This window comes from Mercenaria mercenaria, chromosome 6 (genome assembly GCF_021730395.1).
Source record: "Mercenaria mercenaria strain notata chromosome 6, MADL_Memer_1, whole genome shotgun sequence".
Classification (NCBI taxonomy): domain Eukaryota; kingdom Metazoa; phylum Mollusca; class Bivalvia; order Venerida; family Veneridae; genus Mercenaria; species Mercenaria mercenaria.
Window position 1 is genome coordinate 82297357 of NC_069366.1, and position 17748 is coordinate 82315104.

The following is a 17748-nucleotide window of genomic DNA, read 5'->3' on the forward strand; positions in this document are numbered from 1 at the left end:
TCTGGCAAAGATGCGTTTTTCTCTTTGAAAACAATGGCAACAGCTTCGATCTCTTTGATTCCTGTTCTGAAAGGACTAGGAAGAGAACCATCTCGGGTTTGACACTAAAGCCTGAGTACACCTATAGTCTGTCATAGTCTGAAATCGTCTACTGTTAACTTGGCGATTTCATATAATCAAAGAAGAAAAGGTAACTGGGGATTAATTTAAAGTTAATTTTGATTTAAAAACGTATTGAGACAAGGGGTAATGCTTAAATGTATGGTGTTCCGTTAGTGTCATCCCTGCGAATAATAATTTCGGAGCATCGATATAACAATTGAATGATGATTTAAAGTCGATACATCAAAACTATAGTGTGGTATAATTACAACGCATGATCTGTAGTAAAATACCATAAAACTTGCAAAAACATAAATTAAAAAAAAAAAACACACACACACACACACACACAATCGCTGCAAAATCTTTGAAGTCCTTTCCTAAAATAATCCTCGATTTGTTGGATTTAACCTTTAGTCTGCTGGTGACATGCGACCAGACCAGTGCAGACCGGCACTGTTCGCTATTCAGTCAGTAAATTTTCAGTGAACACCCCTTCGAATGATAAACGATACTGCCCAAATTGAATGATAGACCAGTGCATTTTAGAAATTTAGCAGAGTAAAGGTTAATAATACAATTATTAGAATAGAGAAAAGTGGAAACTTCACAGGTCGCTCAACACGACAAAAACGAAAATGTTGCAGGCTCGGTTTGATTGAGCCTGTTCATGGACGGTAGTGGTCAATATGAGATATAGCAGTATGTGGGCATCAAATCATCGTAAATGAGTTTATGAAACAAACCAGTTCAAGTTTTAAAGCTAATAATATATAAACTTATGCATCGACAAATACTATATAAAGAATAATTATTTAAGTGCATTTATGTAACTCATATTCAATAAATTTACTCTGTCAACGAAGTACAAAATTAAAATCCTTTGAACAGCACTTAAGACATAGTACAAAACATTTGAATTTGAAAGTATACATATTTTTACTATCACCATTTTATGACGTTTGCCAATTTGTAATTAACACTTTATGTATTTTAATGGAGAAAAAATGTTTTTTATTTTATCTTTGCTTCGTATGTGTCTGTTCACACGACAAATTCCTCTTATTTTCCTTTTCACACCATAAAATTTCTAAAGTTGCATACTTATGATAGCCTACAGGCTAAGCTTTTACTTTGAACTTCGATTACAGTATTAACTGATGTAATACTGTGATAATAGTATGACACTACATAACCCAGTCCCCAGCTTTTTTTTCTTTCCTGTCTCGTGATTTTCTGACGCAACCTCTTCTTGGATGTCACGCCGAATGATGTTATACTGTGATAATAGTATGACACTACATTTTTCAGACCCCAGTTTTTTTCTTCTTTCCCGTCTCGTGATTTTAAGGCGCAAGGATATCACGCCGAATAACACCTTTTTGTTGTTCCTACAATGTGCGCAAAATATTATTATTTTAACTGGAAGGAATGCAATGGAGCTCTTGGTATGTACAACGTTATTCACATATTTATGTTATACAATTTATATCAGTTTGTAAGTTTTACAGTATTTGTATGAATGTCTAATCAACTTGAAAATGAAATTTGATTTTTTTACAAATCGCTTACTATGATAAATTATGTGTGTATTTTACTTAGGCGGTTTTTCACACTCTTGACTTTCAACGATATTACAACTTTCTTCTGAAACAGTTTACAATATTATTATTATACCAGATTTATATAGCGCCCTTTTCATGATAAACACGTTCAAAGGCGCTTTACATGCATCAAACGCAGCGACACAGGACGCCAAATTCATCCTCTACTAGTACAGAGACAGAGCGATCTGACCAGAGGGACAGAGTGAGATAAAGCGCCCAGAACAGATAGAGAGAAATCCTTTTTAGATACAGGCCAGTCCGGCTAACTTAGCCTAGCTCTTTGCGAATAGACAGTCTGGTTCTTTAACGTGCCCGGTGTATAGCACCGATACACTCGAAGCCGTCTTTCCTGGGAAGAACCAGTACAGGGCTCTTAGTTAGGTGGGAGACACTCGAGAGCATCTCAGAAATTTCCAGTGCCTGGACTGGGATTCGAACCCCGGAACTCTGGATAGACAGTCAAGCGTGTTACCGTGATATCCGTAGAAGACTCCTCCAAACAACCTCCAGCTTCTGCACTATCACTCTGCACACACTCCTGTATGGTGACCAGAATCTTAGCGACGACATCAGTAACAGATTATTCCTAGCAGTTCAAAACTACATCAGGGAAAGTAAACGTTTTCCATGAGCTTAAAACTACATTAACTAACATTCCACTTTGCTCCAAACCTTCATCAATCCAAATCAAACCTCATACATATATTCCTTTTTTCCTCTCATTTCTATAGAACGCTTTATATTTGACTAATGTTATCTATTTGTCTATGCAGTTCATACTAACGGACGGAATCTTCTTATACATAAAGTTTCTCTCTTTTTTAATGTTATACATACTATAAACTTCGATTTCTTATCTCGATTATTTTCAAAACTTTGCTAATTCCTAACTTGGTACTAATATTTTGTTTCATGTCATTTTTTTCTATTCAATGCATATTAGCTAAATGTTTGTTCGATAACACAGTTCAAACAAATTATGTAATACCGCCAAATTTACTGTAATTTATCCCATACAGGAGAAGACAATTATAAGCTTAGCTTTCGGATCTTATCCTTTTTCAACATGTATAATATCGATATTGTAATGATTGTAAAATGTAGTATGCACATATGTTTGAAAGCAAATATGTTTAAATCAAGCGTGTTACCACTAGACAACCGGCCCACCTTGGTAAACAAAAAATGTTAATTTATGCAATCAAAGAATGAAAGGGAATTTCTTTGTTTATTTATTCGCAAAATTCTTTTACTGTTTCAGTTGAATTTTGTTATTCTAATCGCAGTTGGGAGTGTTTTACCGTACAAACTTGAGAAGAAGGCGGGGCGATTAAAACGATGGACAGAATGTAAGGCACCGGAAGTTAATGTTTCTACCAGAAGTCTCGAAAATGCTGATGCTGATGAATTTCCAGTGTAAGTCATTTTTTTGTAAATCATTTCTGTCCATGAATATTTAATAATTGTAATATATAGAGAAAAAATCTTAAATCAAAAAAAAAAAAAAAAAAAAAAAAAAAAATACTATCCAATATTTTCATGAATGCGTACAGTAGCGTGAGTAAATTGTGTAATTATCTCATATTGCGGTGAGGCATACTTATCACTTTGTGAAATTTAATAAAATTTTCTGTTTAGTTTTAGCTTATAGCAACGTTTCATAATTAAGGTAACAAAGGCGTAATAAGCGGGAATTTCAAAAACAAGTTGCATCCTTGATACAGTGTAATATGTTTAGTTGCAAAAGCTGATCTTCACCCGATGTACAATTATTGAAAAGGTCAAATGCACACTTTGTACGAAAATGGCGTCGAAACATCACGTAGCCCTAAATAGTTGTGACGTTGCAGTTTTTAAGGCGATTAATTTAGTTTCGGGGCGTCCATTTAATTAAAAAAAGTTTGTTTTTTTTATATTTAGTATAACAGGCCCGTTGAAACCTATACGGTGATGTAATTTTCAAATATGTACAGAAGGAATGCTTACTTCATGCAAAAATCATGCCAAAATCTTTCTACGAAATTACTGTTTTCGAGCGGAATGACTAGGTAGTGTGTAAAAACTGTTCCATAGATTTAAAAAAGAAAACAACTAAAATTATCATACAAATTTATTTTACTTTAAAATTAGAGAAAAAATATACGGGGGTCTCCGACTTCGTTTTCGCTGTAATGTCTTGAAGGACCACGGACACTTTCCTATTCAGATTACCTGTCCAATTAAGTAAAAACTGACCAAGGGCTAGACTTCTGAAATAGCATAATAAAGGTAATTAAAGATCATTTCTTGATATATTCGACTGAATTTTACAAGTTTGTGAACAAAAAAGATGACTTTGTAGACATTTCTCATTCTCATTTCTATTGAAATGTGAACAATAAACAGTTTTCCGTTTTAAATATCTTTCCCCCCAGTGACGCAACAAAATATTTTACATGCCTTTGTAAATAATTATTATATACGTGTGTTGCAAAAATGGTGCTTGGTCACAGGTGGGAAAGTGTTCAAAATTGAAAAAAAAAATACCTACAGGGTGTGAGTACAATATTGTTACATTAAATATTTTTGACAATTATTGCATGCATTTCCTAAACCTTAAATATTGATATTTTATTCGTTTTTGTAAATAGTTCAAACATGAAAACACTATAGTATATAAATATGAACAAAATGTCAAAATATTTAGAAACCAGTGTTTCTATGAAATGAAAAATATTTGAAAAATGATGCGTGCATGATATAAGACATTCTTCTGGTTGTCAGTTGCAGTAAGCTGATATATCATTAAGATATTTACCCTTAAAATACATATATTAACTTACTGTATGCCTTCCCTGCGACGTGCACGCCACCAGAACAGAGGAAGTCATTATGTCTCCCCCAGGAGACATATTGTTTTTGCCCTGTCCGTCCGTCCGTCCGTACGTCACACTTCATTTCCGAGCAATAACTGGAGAACCATTTGACCTAGAACCTTCAAACTTCATAGGGTTGTAGGGCTGCTGGAGTAGACGACTCCTATTGTTTTTGGGGTCACTCCATCAAAGGTCAAGGTCACAGGGGCCTGAACATTGAAAACCATTTCCGATCAATAACTAGAGAACCACTTGACCCAGAATGTTGAAACTTCATAGGTTGATTGGTCATGAAGAGTAGATGACCCCTATTGATTTTGGGGTCACTCGTCAAAGGTCAAGGTCACAGGGGCCCGAACATTGAAAACCATTTCCGATCAATAACTAGACAACCACTTGACCCAGAATGTTGAAACTTCATAGGATGATTGGTCGTAAAGAGTAGATGACTCCTATTGATTTTGGGGTCACTCGATCAAAGGTCAAGGTCACAGGGGCCTGAACATTGAAAACCATTTCCAATCAATAACTAGACAACCACCTGACCCAGAATATTGAAACTTGATAGGATGATTGGTTATAAAGAGTAGATGACTCTTATTGATTATGGGATCACTTCGTCAAAGGTCAAGGTCACAGGGGCCTGAACATTGAAAACCATTTCTGATCAATAACTAGAGAACCACTTGACCCAGAATGTTGAAACTTCATAGGATGATTGTACATGCAAAGTAGATGACCCCTATCGATTTTGGGGTCACTGTATTAAAGGTCAAGGTCACAGGGGCCTGAACATTGAAAACCATTTCCGGTCAGTAACTTGAGAACCACTTGACCCAGAATGTTGAAACTTAATAGGATGATTGGTCATAAAGAGTAGATGACCCCTAATGATTTTGGGGTCACTCTGAGAAAGATCAAGGTCACAGGGGCCCGGACATTGAAAACCATTTCCGGTCAGTAACTTGAGAACCACTTGACCAAGAATGATGAAACTTCGTAGGATGATTGGTCATGCAGAGTAGATGAACCCTAACGATTTTAGGGTCACTCCGTTAAAGGTCAAGGCCACAGGGGCCTGAACATGGAAAACCATTTCCAATCAATCACTTGAGAACCTCACGTCCCAGAATGTTGAAACTTCATAGGATGATTGTTCATGCAGAGTTAATGACCCTTATTGTTTTTGGGGTCACTCCGTTAAAGGTCAAGGTCACAGGGGCCTGAACATTGATAACCAGTTCCGATCAATAACTTGAGAACCACTTGACCCAGAACGTTGAAACTTCATAGGATGATTGAACATGCAGAGTAGATGACCCCTATTGATTTTGGGGTCAGTCTATTAAAGGTCAAGGTCACAGTGGCCTGTTCATGTAAAATCATTTTTTGGAAATAACTTGAGAACCACTTGACCTACAATGTTGAAACTGAATAGGATGATTGGACATGCAGAGTAGATGACCCCTATTTATTTTGAGGTCACTTGATCAAAGGCCAAGGTCACAGGAACCTGAACAGTGACTTGAGAACAACTAGGCCACGAGTGTTGAAATTTAGCGGGATGACTGGACATGCCAAGTAGATGATCCCTATTGCAGCCAACCATCAGTGTCTCTTTGACTTTCGCTCCTGACCCCTATTGACTTCTTGCCTATAGCACTTTGCATTGGGGGAGATATGCGCTTTTTTACAAAAGCATTTTATAGTTTTTTTTGTATTTTATATATTTTTTTTTTATTTCTATTTTTTTTTTTTTTTTTTTTTGGTTCAAAGTTTATTCAACAGAATGCTACATTTGTTCTGCATCCAATACATTCCTGTCTGTTTTCTTAGCCAAGTTTATCGTTTTGTCAGTGTGTCTGACTGATCCCAAGTACCACATTAAACTGGCTATGTGCACACAGCAACCAACTGTCCTCTTTCCAGCCTTGCATTGGCAATACCAAGCTTGGACGTTGTCTATCTCGTATTTAATCCAACAGAAGTATTTTTTGCGTTGGAATGTCTGGACTGAAAACGAAATCGAAGCATGCCAGGAGCTAACCAGTGTACATCTATATTGTACTCTCCATCATCTGAAAGATGCTCACGTGTATAACTCCTGGCTTGCTTCAACTGGTAGCAGCCAAATGTCAAAGCTTGGAGTTGCAGTTGAGTTAGTTGGGGAAAGTCTGGCACAGCATCATCAGCGTCCACAGATGTCCATCGCCCACGACTTGACAGATGACCTCTCTCGACCTTCCCACAAACTTCATGTTGAGAGCTTCTGCTTTGCGGAGCATTTCTCTCGCAAGCTCGGCATCATCCTCATTTTTCTTTATGAGTGGCGGGCGGTATGTATTTGTGGCAGCTGTGAAGATCCTGTTAAGGCAACCAAGGATATCCTGAAAATCGTGGTGAATCACATGATCAAACAACAACCACTTTTTCATTCTACCATGGTATGCCTCGACAGCCCACCTGATCTTGGTCACTAACTGACTCTGGTTGGCGTCTGTCAAACTGTGCTGGGCAATACCTGCTTTAAGAAATGCCGGCATATTTGGTTCTAGACCAAGATCTTCAAAGACTTCTAGAACATCACGGAAACCCCGATCCAGAATGCATACATCTCCCTCCTGGAACCAGTCAGTAAGATCATTGTGAAGAGAGAGAATGTGCGAAAGTTTGACGTGCGAACTTATTGTCAGTACTTTTCTGGATATAATAGTATGTCCCGTCCCATATCACACACAGTTTGCCTTCGTAAATGACAGAAAAATATGCTGTCATGTGCTTACTCAAGGCATCGTCTCTGGTTATATGGTTTGCACCAAGATACAAAGGCACTAGTTGCCTATCTAGGTCTTCAGCTACAGATCTGAATGATCTAGCTGCAACTCGGTGTGCATTTTCTGGGTCATTTAGATGTCCTACGACCAGATTACCTATCTGCTGTAAACTGAGGTTGGTTTTCAGCTTAACCCAGAAAATGAGCATGATATTGTGTCTGTCCCGGTTGCAGCTAGACTTAACGCTTGGCAGGTATCCCATCATGGAACTAAACTGCTGCTTTGTCCACCCTGTCCATGAAGCGCAGTCCTCATCTGTAAATGATGGACTTAGAAAGTCAAGCTTGAAAGCAGACTGATCCTGTGATGTATATCTTATGAAATCTTCAATCAGGTCACCTGCCTCTTGACAATCCAAGTTTGTCAATTCAGTTTCATCAGGATTGGAGACAACTACATCTGCCGCAATTCGTGAACCAAGCAAGTGGCTTAGATATATACGACTAGATGTATGTGTCAACAGCCTAAACCTGACCAAGAGATCTAGACGAGCTGCTATGGGTGCAAATGTCTTTTTTAACCTTTGTAGGACATATCACGCACCTGGAATGCGTTTTAGGGGCAATCTGTGCATTAATTCTAACCAAAGAACTACTTGGTCTAGCATCCTCAACTCCACCAATTCCGGCATCTTCTGAACTAACCCCAGCGCCTCCAGAACTAATACCGACGCCACTAGTACTGACACTGGCACCCACAGAAGTGACCCCGACATCACCGCAACTAACGCCTATGTCGCCAACATTAATCCCAACTCCGATGCCACTGGCAGAACTATCTAGCCTTTTTCTTTTTCTGTATAACTTGCAAATGCAAGAGTTATATAATATGAAAGTATCGTCCGCATTAATGTCGATACTAGCTAGATAGGTTCTGTGCCATTGATATGCTGGGCCACTCAGTGTTCTCCTACCATTATATCTTGTTTTATTCTTTTTTGTATTGGAGTAACACAAAGCACATTTATCTGTTTTGCTGGCCATTATAAAAGTGCATGTATATAGTATATAACTCTCACAATAATGCACGGTCAGTATTGTACATGTGTACTGCATGTGCCGATACAGTATAACAGTAGATGTATAGAAAACAAACTCAGTTCATCAGATATGATGGGAACTCGGGTGGAAAGGACTAAGTGCAGTTGTGTTATCAAAAGTTTTGTACTACTTTTATTTTTTGCTTTTCAGTTATTTTTTAAAAATGTTAATAAAACTGACAATCTGCATTGTAAAAATGTAATTATTGTTTTAAAACATTTTATAATAGGCATACCTTAAATTCATATGCTTATTTCACTGAAAATAGACATTGCACATTTTACAGAAAATATTACCCTTAGTCGCAAAATGCTAGAATTTCAACAAAACAAATAGAGAATGGAATTATTTTTTGTGACAATTTGGTAGCCATATTACTCATTTACGAGTATTTGAAGCCAATACACAAAATTATCGGTTATTGAAGTCATAAGATGGCATTGAAATTTGGGCAAAATCCCTATCATAATCACGGTCCAATATCCTTTCCCCTACCCACCTTTACACGCGCAGATTTTGTGCATCAAAATTTCACAAAGAACTGTTTGTCTTAGGGAAAAAAATAAGCTAATCACAAAGTTTTATTTTAAGCGTATTCTAATTTTGTAAGCGAATTTCCGATTTCTTTCCGAGTTTTATTGACACACTTGTATGTCTGAATGCATGTTACACACAAAAAAGCGTAATGAAAAATTGATACGTCTTATTAAACTTGTTACTTCTCGTTCTCTCCTCCATAGATCTTTTTCTTAATTTTCTTAAAATGTTCCTAAAATGTTTCTGAATAAAATAATATTACAAAACTCCTAGACTACCGAGTTCATTTTCACGCTACGGTGCAATGAAAATTGGGAAGTTTAAGCACAGTTAAAACGTTATGTCTTTTTCCCGCGTTTTTCAACCAAGTGCACAATGTCTGTTTGTAGGATTTATTTGCAGCCTTTATTTAACGGCTTGTTGCATTATTGAATAATTTTTCGTATTGGTTTAAGCCCGTTTCAACTGTTTCATAAATAGTTAATACAATTTTCCCCGAAGTCCGGAGATGTAAGTTCGAGCCCAACTAGCTACAGCGCTCCATGAATTGGGAAAGCTGTCAATTTCTTACGGAGAGTGGCTACTGGTTAGAAACTATAAAGACAGGTTGTGTAAGCAGACCGCCGTGACACAATTGGAAGGTTTTTGAGAAACGGCGTAAACCCAACACAATTAATGGTTATCAATTGCATAAGTGCAATAATTTATTTATTTCATGTCCGTACACTTTTAACGTCTAATGTTAACTTCCTGTAGTTTTGACTGCATATTTCGACCAGCTTAAAAGTCAGAATTAGCCGGAAATAATTATTGTTTGTTTTTGGGTTTTACGCCCGTTTTCGTCAACATTTTATTTTTTTACAAGCACTAAACTCCTTTTCCACTGTAATTCACAACTGTCCCATTGAAAAATATTAGTCAAGGATAGAGTGACCGTACTGGACAACAAACCTATAATCGCTCGATTGACGGGCGAACGCTCCAACCAGTGTGTCAATTCGGTCCGATAAGAGGGGTGGGAATAGTTTTTGACTGGATGAATTTGACAAGAGACTATTTTCTAAGGCTCAGTTTTATTTGAAGTTTCAAAACTGGAATTATTTAAAAATCTGAATCGCACATATTTGTTAACCATGGTTTAAAATGTACATTTAAAAAAATGAAAGTTAACATTGTGGGAATGACTGTATATGCCGATGTTGAAATTGTTGAAATAACTTGTAGCCCGACCCAATTGTTTTTTGTTTTTTTTTTTTTTTTTTTTTTTTTTTTTTTTTTTTTTTTGCTCTGCGTTAAAAAGATATGCTGTTTTATTTTATGTATGAAACAAAGAGCAATTAAATATGATTAAAATAAAAAATGAAGTTAGCAGTTAATCGTTTAAACGCGAAAGTTCATTGTCATCACTTCCCTCCTCCCGTTTATTCATATTAGATTTTTACCGTTGTTTTTTTTTATAGTGCTGTTTTAACCCAGACTCTAGGCGGTGACCTGGGTTCTAAATTTGTGCATAAAAGTTTGGAAACGGGACCGATCTTTCATATTTTATACTTCAGTTCATATTCCATATCACCCGGTCTTGTTTCAAGCTAAAGTTGAAAATGACAGCGATTTAGCGGCTATATCAAGCCATAATATTCACATTATTCAAATTTGAAAAAAAAAATACACATACTGACAAAAAACGGTGGAAGTATTTATCTGAGTGTTAAAAATGAATACGGTCAAATGCTGACAAAATCTTAGCCATATTTTTACTCTAAACATTAATAAATACTTTTTATTTTTTGCTTCAAGGCGTTCATTCTAGCATATACAAGAAACTATTTTTTAACAGAACTGAACAGAACAGAACTGAAATTTTATTAAGTCTTATGCATATACAGCACATCGACATAAACCAATCTAGTTATAAATGATAGCATGATCGTGACAATAATGGCAACAATAGTAATATGACAGTCACAGAATGACAATCAAATTGATGAGAATGTTTTTAAAAAAGTACAAATTTAAAAGGATTACTTGCATAAAATTAATACATAAGTTAATTATTTTGAGACACATTTTACACAATCTTGTCGCATTCAATATATTTTGTCTTTGCTTGAAAGCTTTGATCAAATATACAGACATTTTATGCAGCAACAGTTTACTATTAGTTTTCAACCAATTTAGCCATACTTGGTCTAACTCGATAATATCTTGGTATATGAATAATACTTCTCTTTAAATGCTTCACATTCCAACACAAAGCGATACTCGTCTTCGACTACTCTTTTATTACAAAGTTCACATATTCTATTTTGTCTTTCCATGTCAAACTAAAGTCTTCTTTTATCAAGGGACAATACCCTGTATTTACCGTTGATAAGAAGAATTAGATATGCGAGTTTCTCCCCTTATCTACCCGTTGGTAACATAACGTATCTTATCACCTAATCAACCGGCTGGAACCCAGGCTACTTTTCACAAATAAACAGTGTTGTTATTATTATCTATATAAAAGAAAAGGAAAGACGAAATGGGAGTTCGTATAATTAATGCAAGAATTTTACAGGATAAAATATTTTCATGATCACCTCAAATAATAACCAACCTTATGAAAAGATAGCTATGATGTAATTATGATCATATGAATTGAAATGATAAAAAAAATCATTTCCCCAGTGATTGAAATTTTAATGAAGAACATTTAAATTGTAAAGATATCCGGATAAGAAAATTTTGATTCATCAAAAGCTTTCCCAAGTGATTGAAATTTTAATGAAAAACATTTAAATTGTAAAGATATCCGAATAAGAAAATTTTGATTCATCAAAAGCTTTTAAAACTCGATTTGTAACATTAATTAAGTGTTGAAATAACATTTTCCTTCAAGGTTTTCTTTCGATTTTATTAAATGAAAGCTCATTTTTGAGTACATGCTATGAAATGGACTATGGCAGTCTGGCATTGTTGTAACTTGCAGCAATTAAAACACATGTATTTACAATATGTGACAGTACAGAAAGAAATAAAAATTTAAGACACCGGTCACATGATTTTAAGTACTAAAATTTTAGGTTTATCAGACCACTGTCGCATTTGCATTTGCTTAGTTAATCAAGTATGATATGTTGCGCAACAGAACATCTGGTTGTATATATCCGTATGGATAGCGCACACTGCATGCTGTTTTGTAAACTCGCAATTCTGGGATCAAAAGTATTCAATAATTTCCGAAAAAGTCAACGATTTAGGATATATTTTTAGGATAGAAATATGATGATTTAATTAAACAGTTCATTTTCTTTCATTTCTTTTCATCGTGAAGTTTTTTTTCTTTTTATAACTAGCCCTTATACAGGCGCGGATACCTACTGTATTAACAGAAGTTTTGCCATCTTGTCATGCTGACAGCTTCTATACTTAACACTTTGCTATTAATCAGGAACACATTACACGCTTATATATAATAAGGAAAACAGCCAACATGCTGTATGATATTTTACTTTAAAATCCAAATTACTGTAATATTAAAATCTATTTTAAATAAAAAGATATCAAGTTTAAAGATATATCATGTCAGACCATTGTTCGCATTTAAACTTAGAATAGTTTTGTACGAAAGACCCGTGGTGACATTTCAACTTCATTATTTCACGATTTCTGCTTCCTGATTTCACGATTTCAACTTCATGAATTCACGAATTCACGATTTCTGCTTCCTGATTTCACGATTTCCACTTCATTAATTCACGATTTCCACTTCATGAATTCACGATTTCACGATTTCACGAAAAAACTTCTTGATTTCACGATTTCTTGATTTCACGATTTCCACTTCATGAATTCACGATTTCACGATTTCTGCTTCCTGAATTCACGATTTCCACTTCATTTCCACTTCACGAATTCACGATTTCTACTTCACGAATTCACGATTTCGCAATTTCCACTTCACGAATTCACGATTTCCACTTCACGAATTCTCGATTTCACGATTTCCACTTCACGAATTCACGATTTCACGATTTCAACTTCACGAATTCACGATTTCACATTCGTGAATTCGTGAAGTGGAAATCATGAAATCGAGAATTCGTGAAGTGGAAATCGTGAATTCGTGAAGTGGAAATTGCGAAATCGTGAATTCGTGAAGTAGAAATCGTGAATTCGTGAAGTTGAAATCATGAAATCGTGAAACCGTGAAGTGGAAATCGTGAAATCGTGAATTCATGAAGTGGAAATCGTGAAATCGTGAATTCATGAAGTGGAAATCGTGAAATCGTGAAGTGGAAATCGTGAATTCGTGAAATTGAAATCGTGAAATCGTGAAGTGGAAATCGTGAATTCGTGAAGTGGAAATCGTGAATTCATGAAGTGGAAATTGTGAATTCAGGAAGCAGAAATCGTGAAATCGTGAAGTGGAAATCGTGAAATCGTGAATTCATGAAGTGGAAATTGTGAAATCGTGAATTCGTGAAGTGGAAATCGTGAATTCGTGAATTCATGAAGTGGAAATCGTGAATTCAGGAAGCAGAAATCGTGAAATCGTGAATTCATGGAGTGGAATTCGTGAAGTCAAGAAATCGTGAAATCATGAAATCGTGAATTTTTTTCGTGAAATCGTGAATTCATGAAGTGGAAATCGTGAAATCGTGAATTCATGAAGTGGAAATCGTGAAATCAGGAAGCAGAAATCGTGAAATAATGAAGTTGAAATGTCACCACGGGTCTTTCATAGTTTTGACATCTATTTGTTCGACTGTAAACATGATAATTACAATTAAACACTCGAATCAATAGAATAGTTTATATACTTCAAGTAGTGCTAAATTTATGTATTAGACCATTATATCATATATCTGGTAATAAATATAATAACAGTAAAATTAATAAGTCGTATGTTGATATAGCTGTGATTTATTCTGTTATGCACTGATAGTAATGAAAGCGAAAACCCTGTAAAAACAGTTTAGAATATTGATTTTGTTTAATTTCTATACTGAATATGCACGTTATACTATTTTTATTTCACTTTTACAAAACTGCAACCGATATATCAGTCACAATGAAGCGTGGATGTACAGTTTACAAAACTATAAACTGTAATTTTGACATTTTAAATCTGTTATATTCTAAGATCGAATATTTCAATGACGCGTGGTTGAGCCAATTTACATTTTTTGACTGTAACAATGACACATGACTGACTTTTACCGAAATACACAGAAATTTTTGACACCATTTTCTTTTTTTACATAAAATAAACAATATGGAACGCAAAATGGGATAAAGGCAATATTTTATCTTTTATTTTTAAAACAATCAGCCAAAAAACTTAAGCTTTACAATGATATTCCAGCTAAAATAGTTCTAATATCTTTGTCTCTACTACGGAATACTTCAAGCAAGACACAGAGAGAATCTTATCAGCTAACCGAACATAATTCGGACATTTTGGGCATAGTGGTTAAAGTGCAATTTTAGCCGTTTTTAAATGCAAATGGAAGCAAGATGCTATTGAATTACTTTAAACATTTTTATATCATCATTTTCTTTGTTTGTTATACTTTCACGTCATAACAGTGATAAAATTTGTTTCAAAGGAGAAACAGTATTAAATGTCCTTTAAAGTTAGCGAAAAACGTGTTTTGCTTGCATTTTATATAGGTTATATAGGGAAATACTATGGTTGCTTTCAAATGAAATTGGAAGCAAGAAGAAATAGCATTACATTAATAAAAAATACACCGGTGGAAAGATAAGAAAATGAATTTTATGGTAGGAACAGTGATAAATTTAAATATCAGAACAGGAAATAAGAATTGTCGAAACAAAATTTAATCCTTCTATATTTCAATGTAAATCTCAGGTCTGTCTGATATTGGAAAGTCTCTGCGGCGGCTGTCCTCGCACTCCGCTGCGGATGGCTTGATAAGACGCCTAAGAAGAAAAAAGTTGGGTATGTATGCCTCTGTGTCGATCATATTCAATATTAAGCCAATGAGATGACGTTCTCAGCTTTGTTAAAATGTGCCGATGTTTCTTGTTTTCAATTGTTAACAAATATTGAGACATTCCATAGGTTTCTTTCAGCTCTTTAAATAACATCACGCTTGGGCTACTGTTAACACTAATCCGCCAGTCAGAAATGTAAGTGTCTATCACCCTACTTTTGAACACAGGTATAAAATGTTTAACATCTACCGAGGATGGAAATAACCATATTTCACCAAATCCTGAAAGGTTTAACATATTTTTGACTTTATAAAGCCAGTTATTATCCCTGTTCTCACAGCACACAAGCATATTACTATACACATTTTGTAAAATACAAATGGTCTTATTATTAACAAGTTTAAACCAGTATCTTATTATTCTGATTTTCCAGTTTATATAAAGGGGTGTTTTACCTGTCTCACCATAGATCGCTAGATTACTGGTAGACATTTTCACATTTAATATCCGTTTTATAAATTTCCTATGGACTCTTTCAATTGTATCGGCAGTTGCAAAGCCCCATATTTCTGATGAATAATATAATATTGAAGAAACATATGAATCAAATAAATTTAAGTGAATATTAACTGGTATATCCATGTCTTTGGTCAATGTGTAGATAGAGTTCATGACTTTCAAAGCTTTTCCAGCTAAAGTGTCAATGCCACGCCTGAACGATCCGCCACTGCTAACAACAAACAAATCCTAAGTAGTTGAACTGTTCAACCACAACAATTTCTACATCCGAGTACGTTCAGTGTTCGTTGTGCGCCAGTCTTCCACCTTTTCTAAATACAACAATTTTTGTCTTATCAATGTTTACAGTCAATTTCCATGTTATACAATATTATGCCAATAAATCCAAATGGGACTGAAGACCCTCGGACGTGTCACTTAATAAAATACAATCGTCAGCGAACAGTATGAGATATGTGGATATCTGGTTTAGATTTATACCGGAAAATACACCTGTAACGCTATTTCAAGGTCGTTGATGAAAAGAGAAAATAATATGAAAGAAGTTATCTCTCCTTGAAATAGGCCCATTTCACAACTGAAAAAGTCTGACAACGTATTGAAATGTTTAATGCATGATTTAACTTCGGTAAACATAGCTCTCATAACATTCAATATTTTCTCGTTAATTCCATCTTTAATAAGTTTGTACCACAAACCATTCCTATAGATTTTATCGTAGGCCTTTTGATAGTCTACGAAGGCTGCATACAACTTTTTCTCTCGTTTATTTTCATATTTATCAGTGACTGAAGGACAAAAATGGCACCTGTCGTGCTATGATCTGCCCTAAACCCGAACTGTGCATCTGTGAGTCTATCACTTTCTATGCACCATTATTGAATTCTTTCATTTAAAATTGAAGTAAATATTTTCCCAAAACAACTTGTAAGTGTAATACCGCGGTAATTACTGGTATTACTACATGGCGGTTTCTTTAATGTTGGCACTATTACCCCTTGTGTCCATTGTTTGGGAAGTTCGCCTGCATCAATAATGGAATTAGAAAGTTTTTCCCAAGAACTGACTAATATATCCGCTGTTTCGAGAAAGTATTCATTTATGCATGAATCTATGCCTGCATTTTTATTCCGTTTTAAACCTGAGCAAGCTTTTCGGATTTCCTTTTGTGTAATAGGCCTATCAAATTCGTGTAGAATATTTTCATTGTTTGGCTGATTTTCATCAAAATGTTTCAGACCTTCTTCTACATCACCGTCAATGTCATTATTTTGCATAGCAAGATTCTTGAAATGCGTATAAAATTCTTCCGCACTAATCGCTTCACTCGGGTTCTGAATTTTCGATCTGAACATATTCCAAAATTCACGTGTTTTTTTTTTCTTTAAAGTAGGCAGTAGCTATAATCACTCCTTTTATGAACTACAAGTTGATATTTAATTGTTTAAATGAGATGAAAAACTGGATGCGAAATGAAATCTTTAGCATACAAGCTGTTTACCGTCAACGCTTAGAACGCAAAGACATGGCGTCGTCAAGCGTAATGTTTGACGATCCGCTAGATGGCGCTCTATTACGCCGTAGTGCACAGTTAATCATAATGCAGTTATCAGTACCCGAATTCAAAACGGCGCCATCTTGTTTTTGAAAAGAAAAAAAGCTAAAACAACTGCAAAACATATATATTTAACGATTTCGCATTCAGTTAGTATGTGAGACAGTCATGTTTGTATTTGCAAATACGATGCATGCACAAGATATTTTTTATAACGGAATCGCTTAAAAGCGGAAGATGACATAGCGTTTGTCAGGAATTTAAAAGCTCATGGAATCTTCGGACTGAAAATGCCTTTTACTGAAATCAGATCATAGAAGCAATGCACAATCTACCGACACTTTTAAACCAGGCCTAATGTTTGTTTAGTGAGAACGGGCATCCGGCTTGCAAATTATCTTCGTGGCAGCAAATCTAATCCTTAAGATTACATAGAATTCAAAAGGTTAATCTCAGTTTTTCTTCTTTGGAGGCAGTAAACAGTTTTCAGAGCTTCTCGGCCAAGAGTCGCCTACCCAACTTTCAAAACCTCACAAAAAAGTCTGTAACCACACACCTGAAATAAAGATACAATGTATTGCAATATTAACATGACTGTATGTCTATCGTTACAAACCATCTGCAATACATCCCTAATATCTAGTTTTCTGTTTACAAGACCTGAATTTTGTGCTCTCCCGGTCGCGGAAACTGATGACGAAAAAAGCTAAATTTGCCAATTTTCAAATCGCTGTAGAAAATTCCCTGCAAATG

The 17748-nt window shown here is 35.3% G+C and overlaps 1 protein-coding gene across 1 annotated transcript in view; it reads left to right on the forward strand.

Annotated features, from left to right (window-relative positions):
• The first annotated feature begins 33 nt into the window (after positions 1-33).
• Positions 34-17748, forward strand: part of LOC123549902 (uncharacterized) — a 30424-nt gene continuing 12709 nt past the window's right edge. The window contains exons 1-2 of the mRNA XM_045338350.2: positions 34-96; positions 2971-3125. Coding sequence (XP_045194285.2) covers positions 34-96; positions 2971-3125 — 218 coding nt within the window. The remainder of the gene's footprint in view (positions 97-2970; positions 3126-17748) is intronic.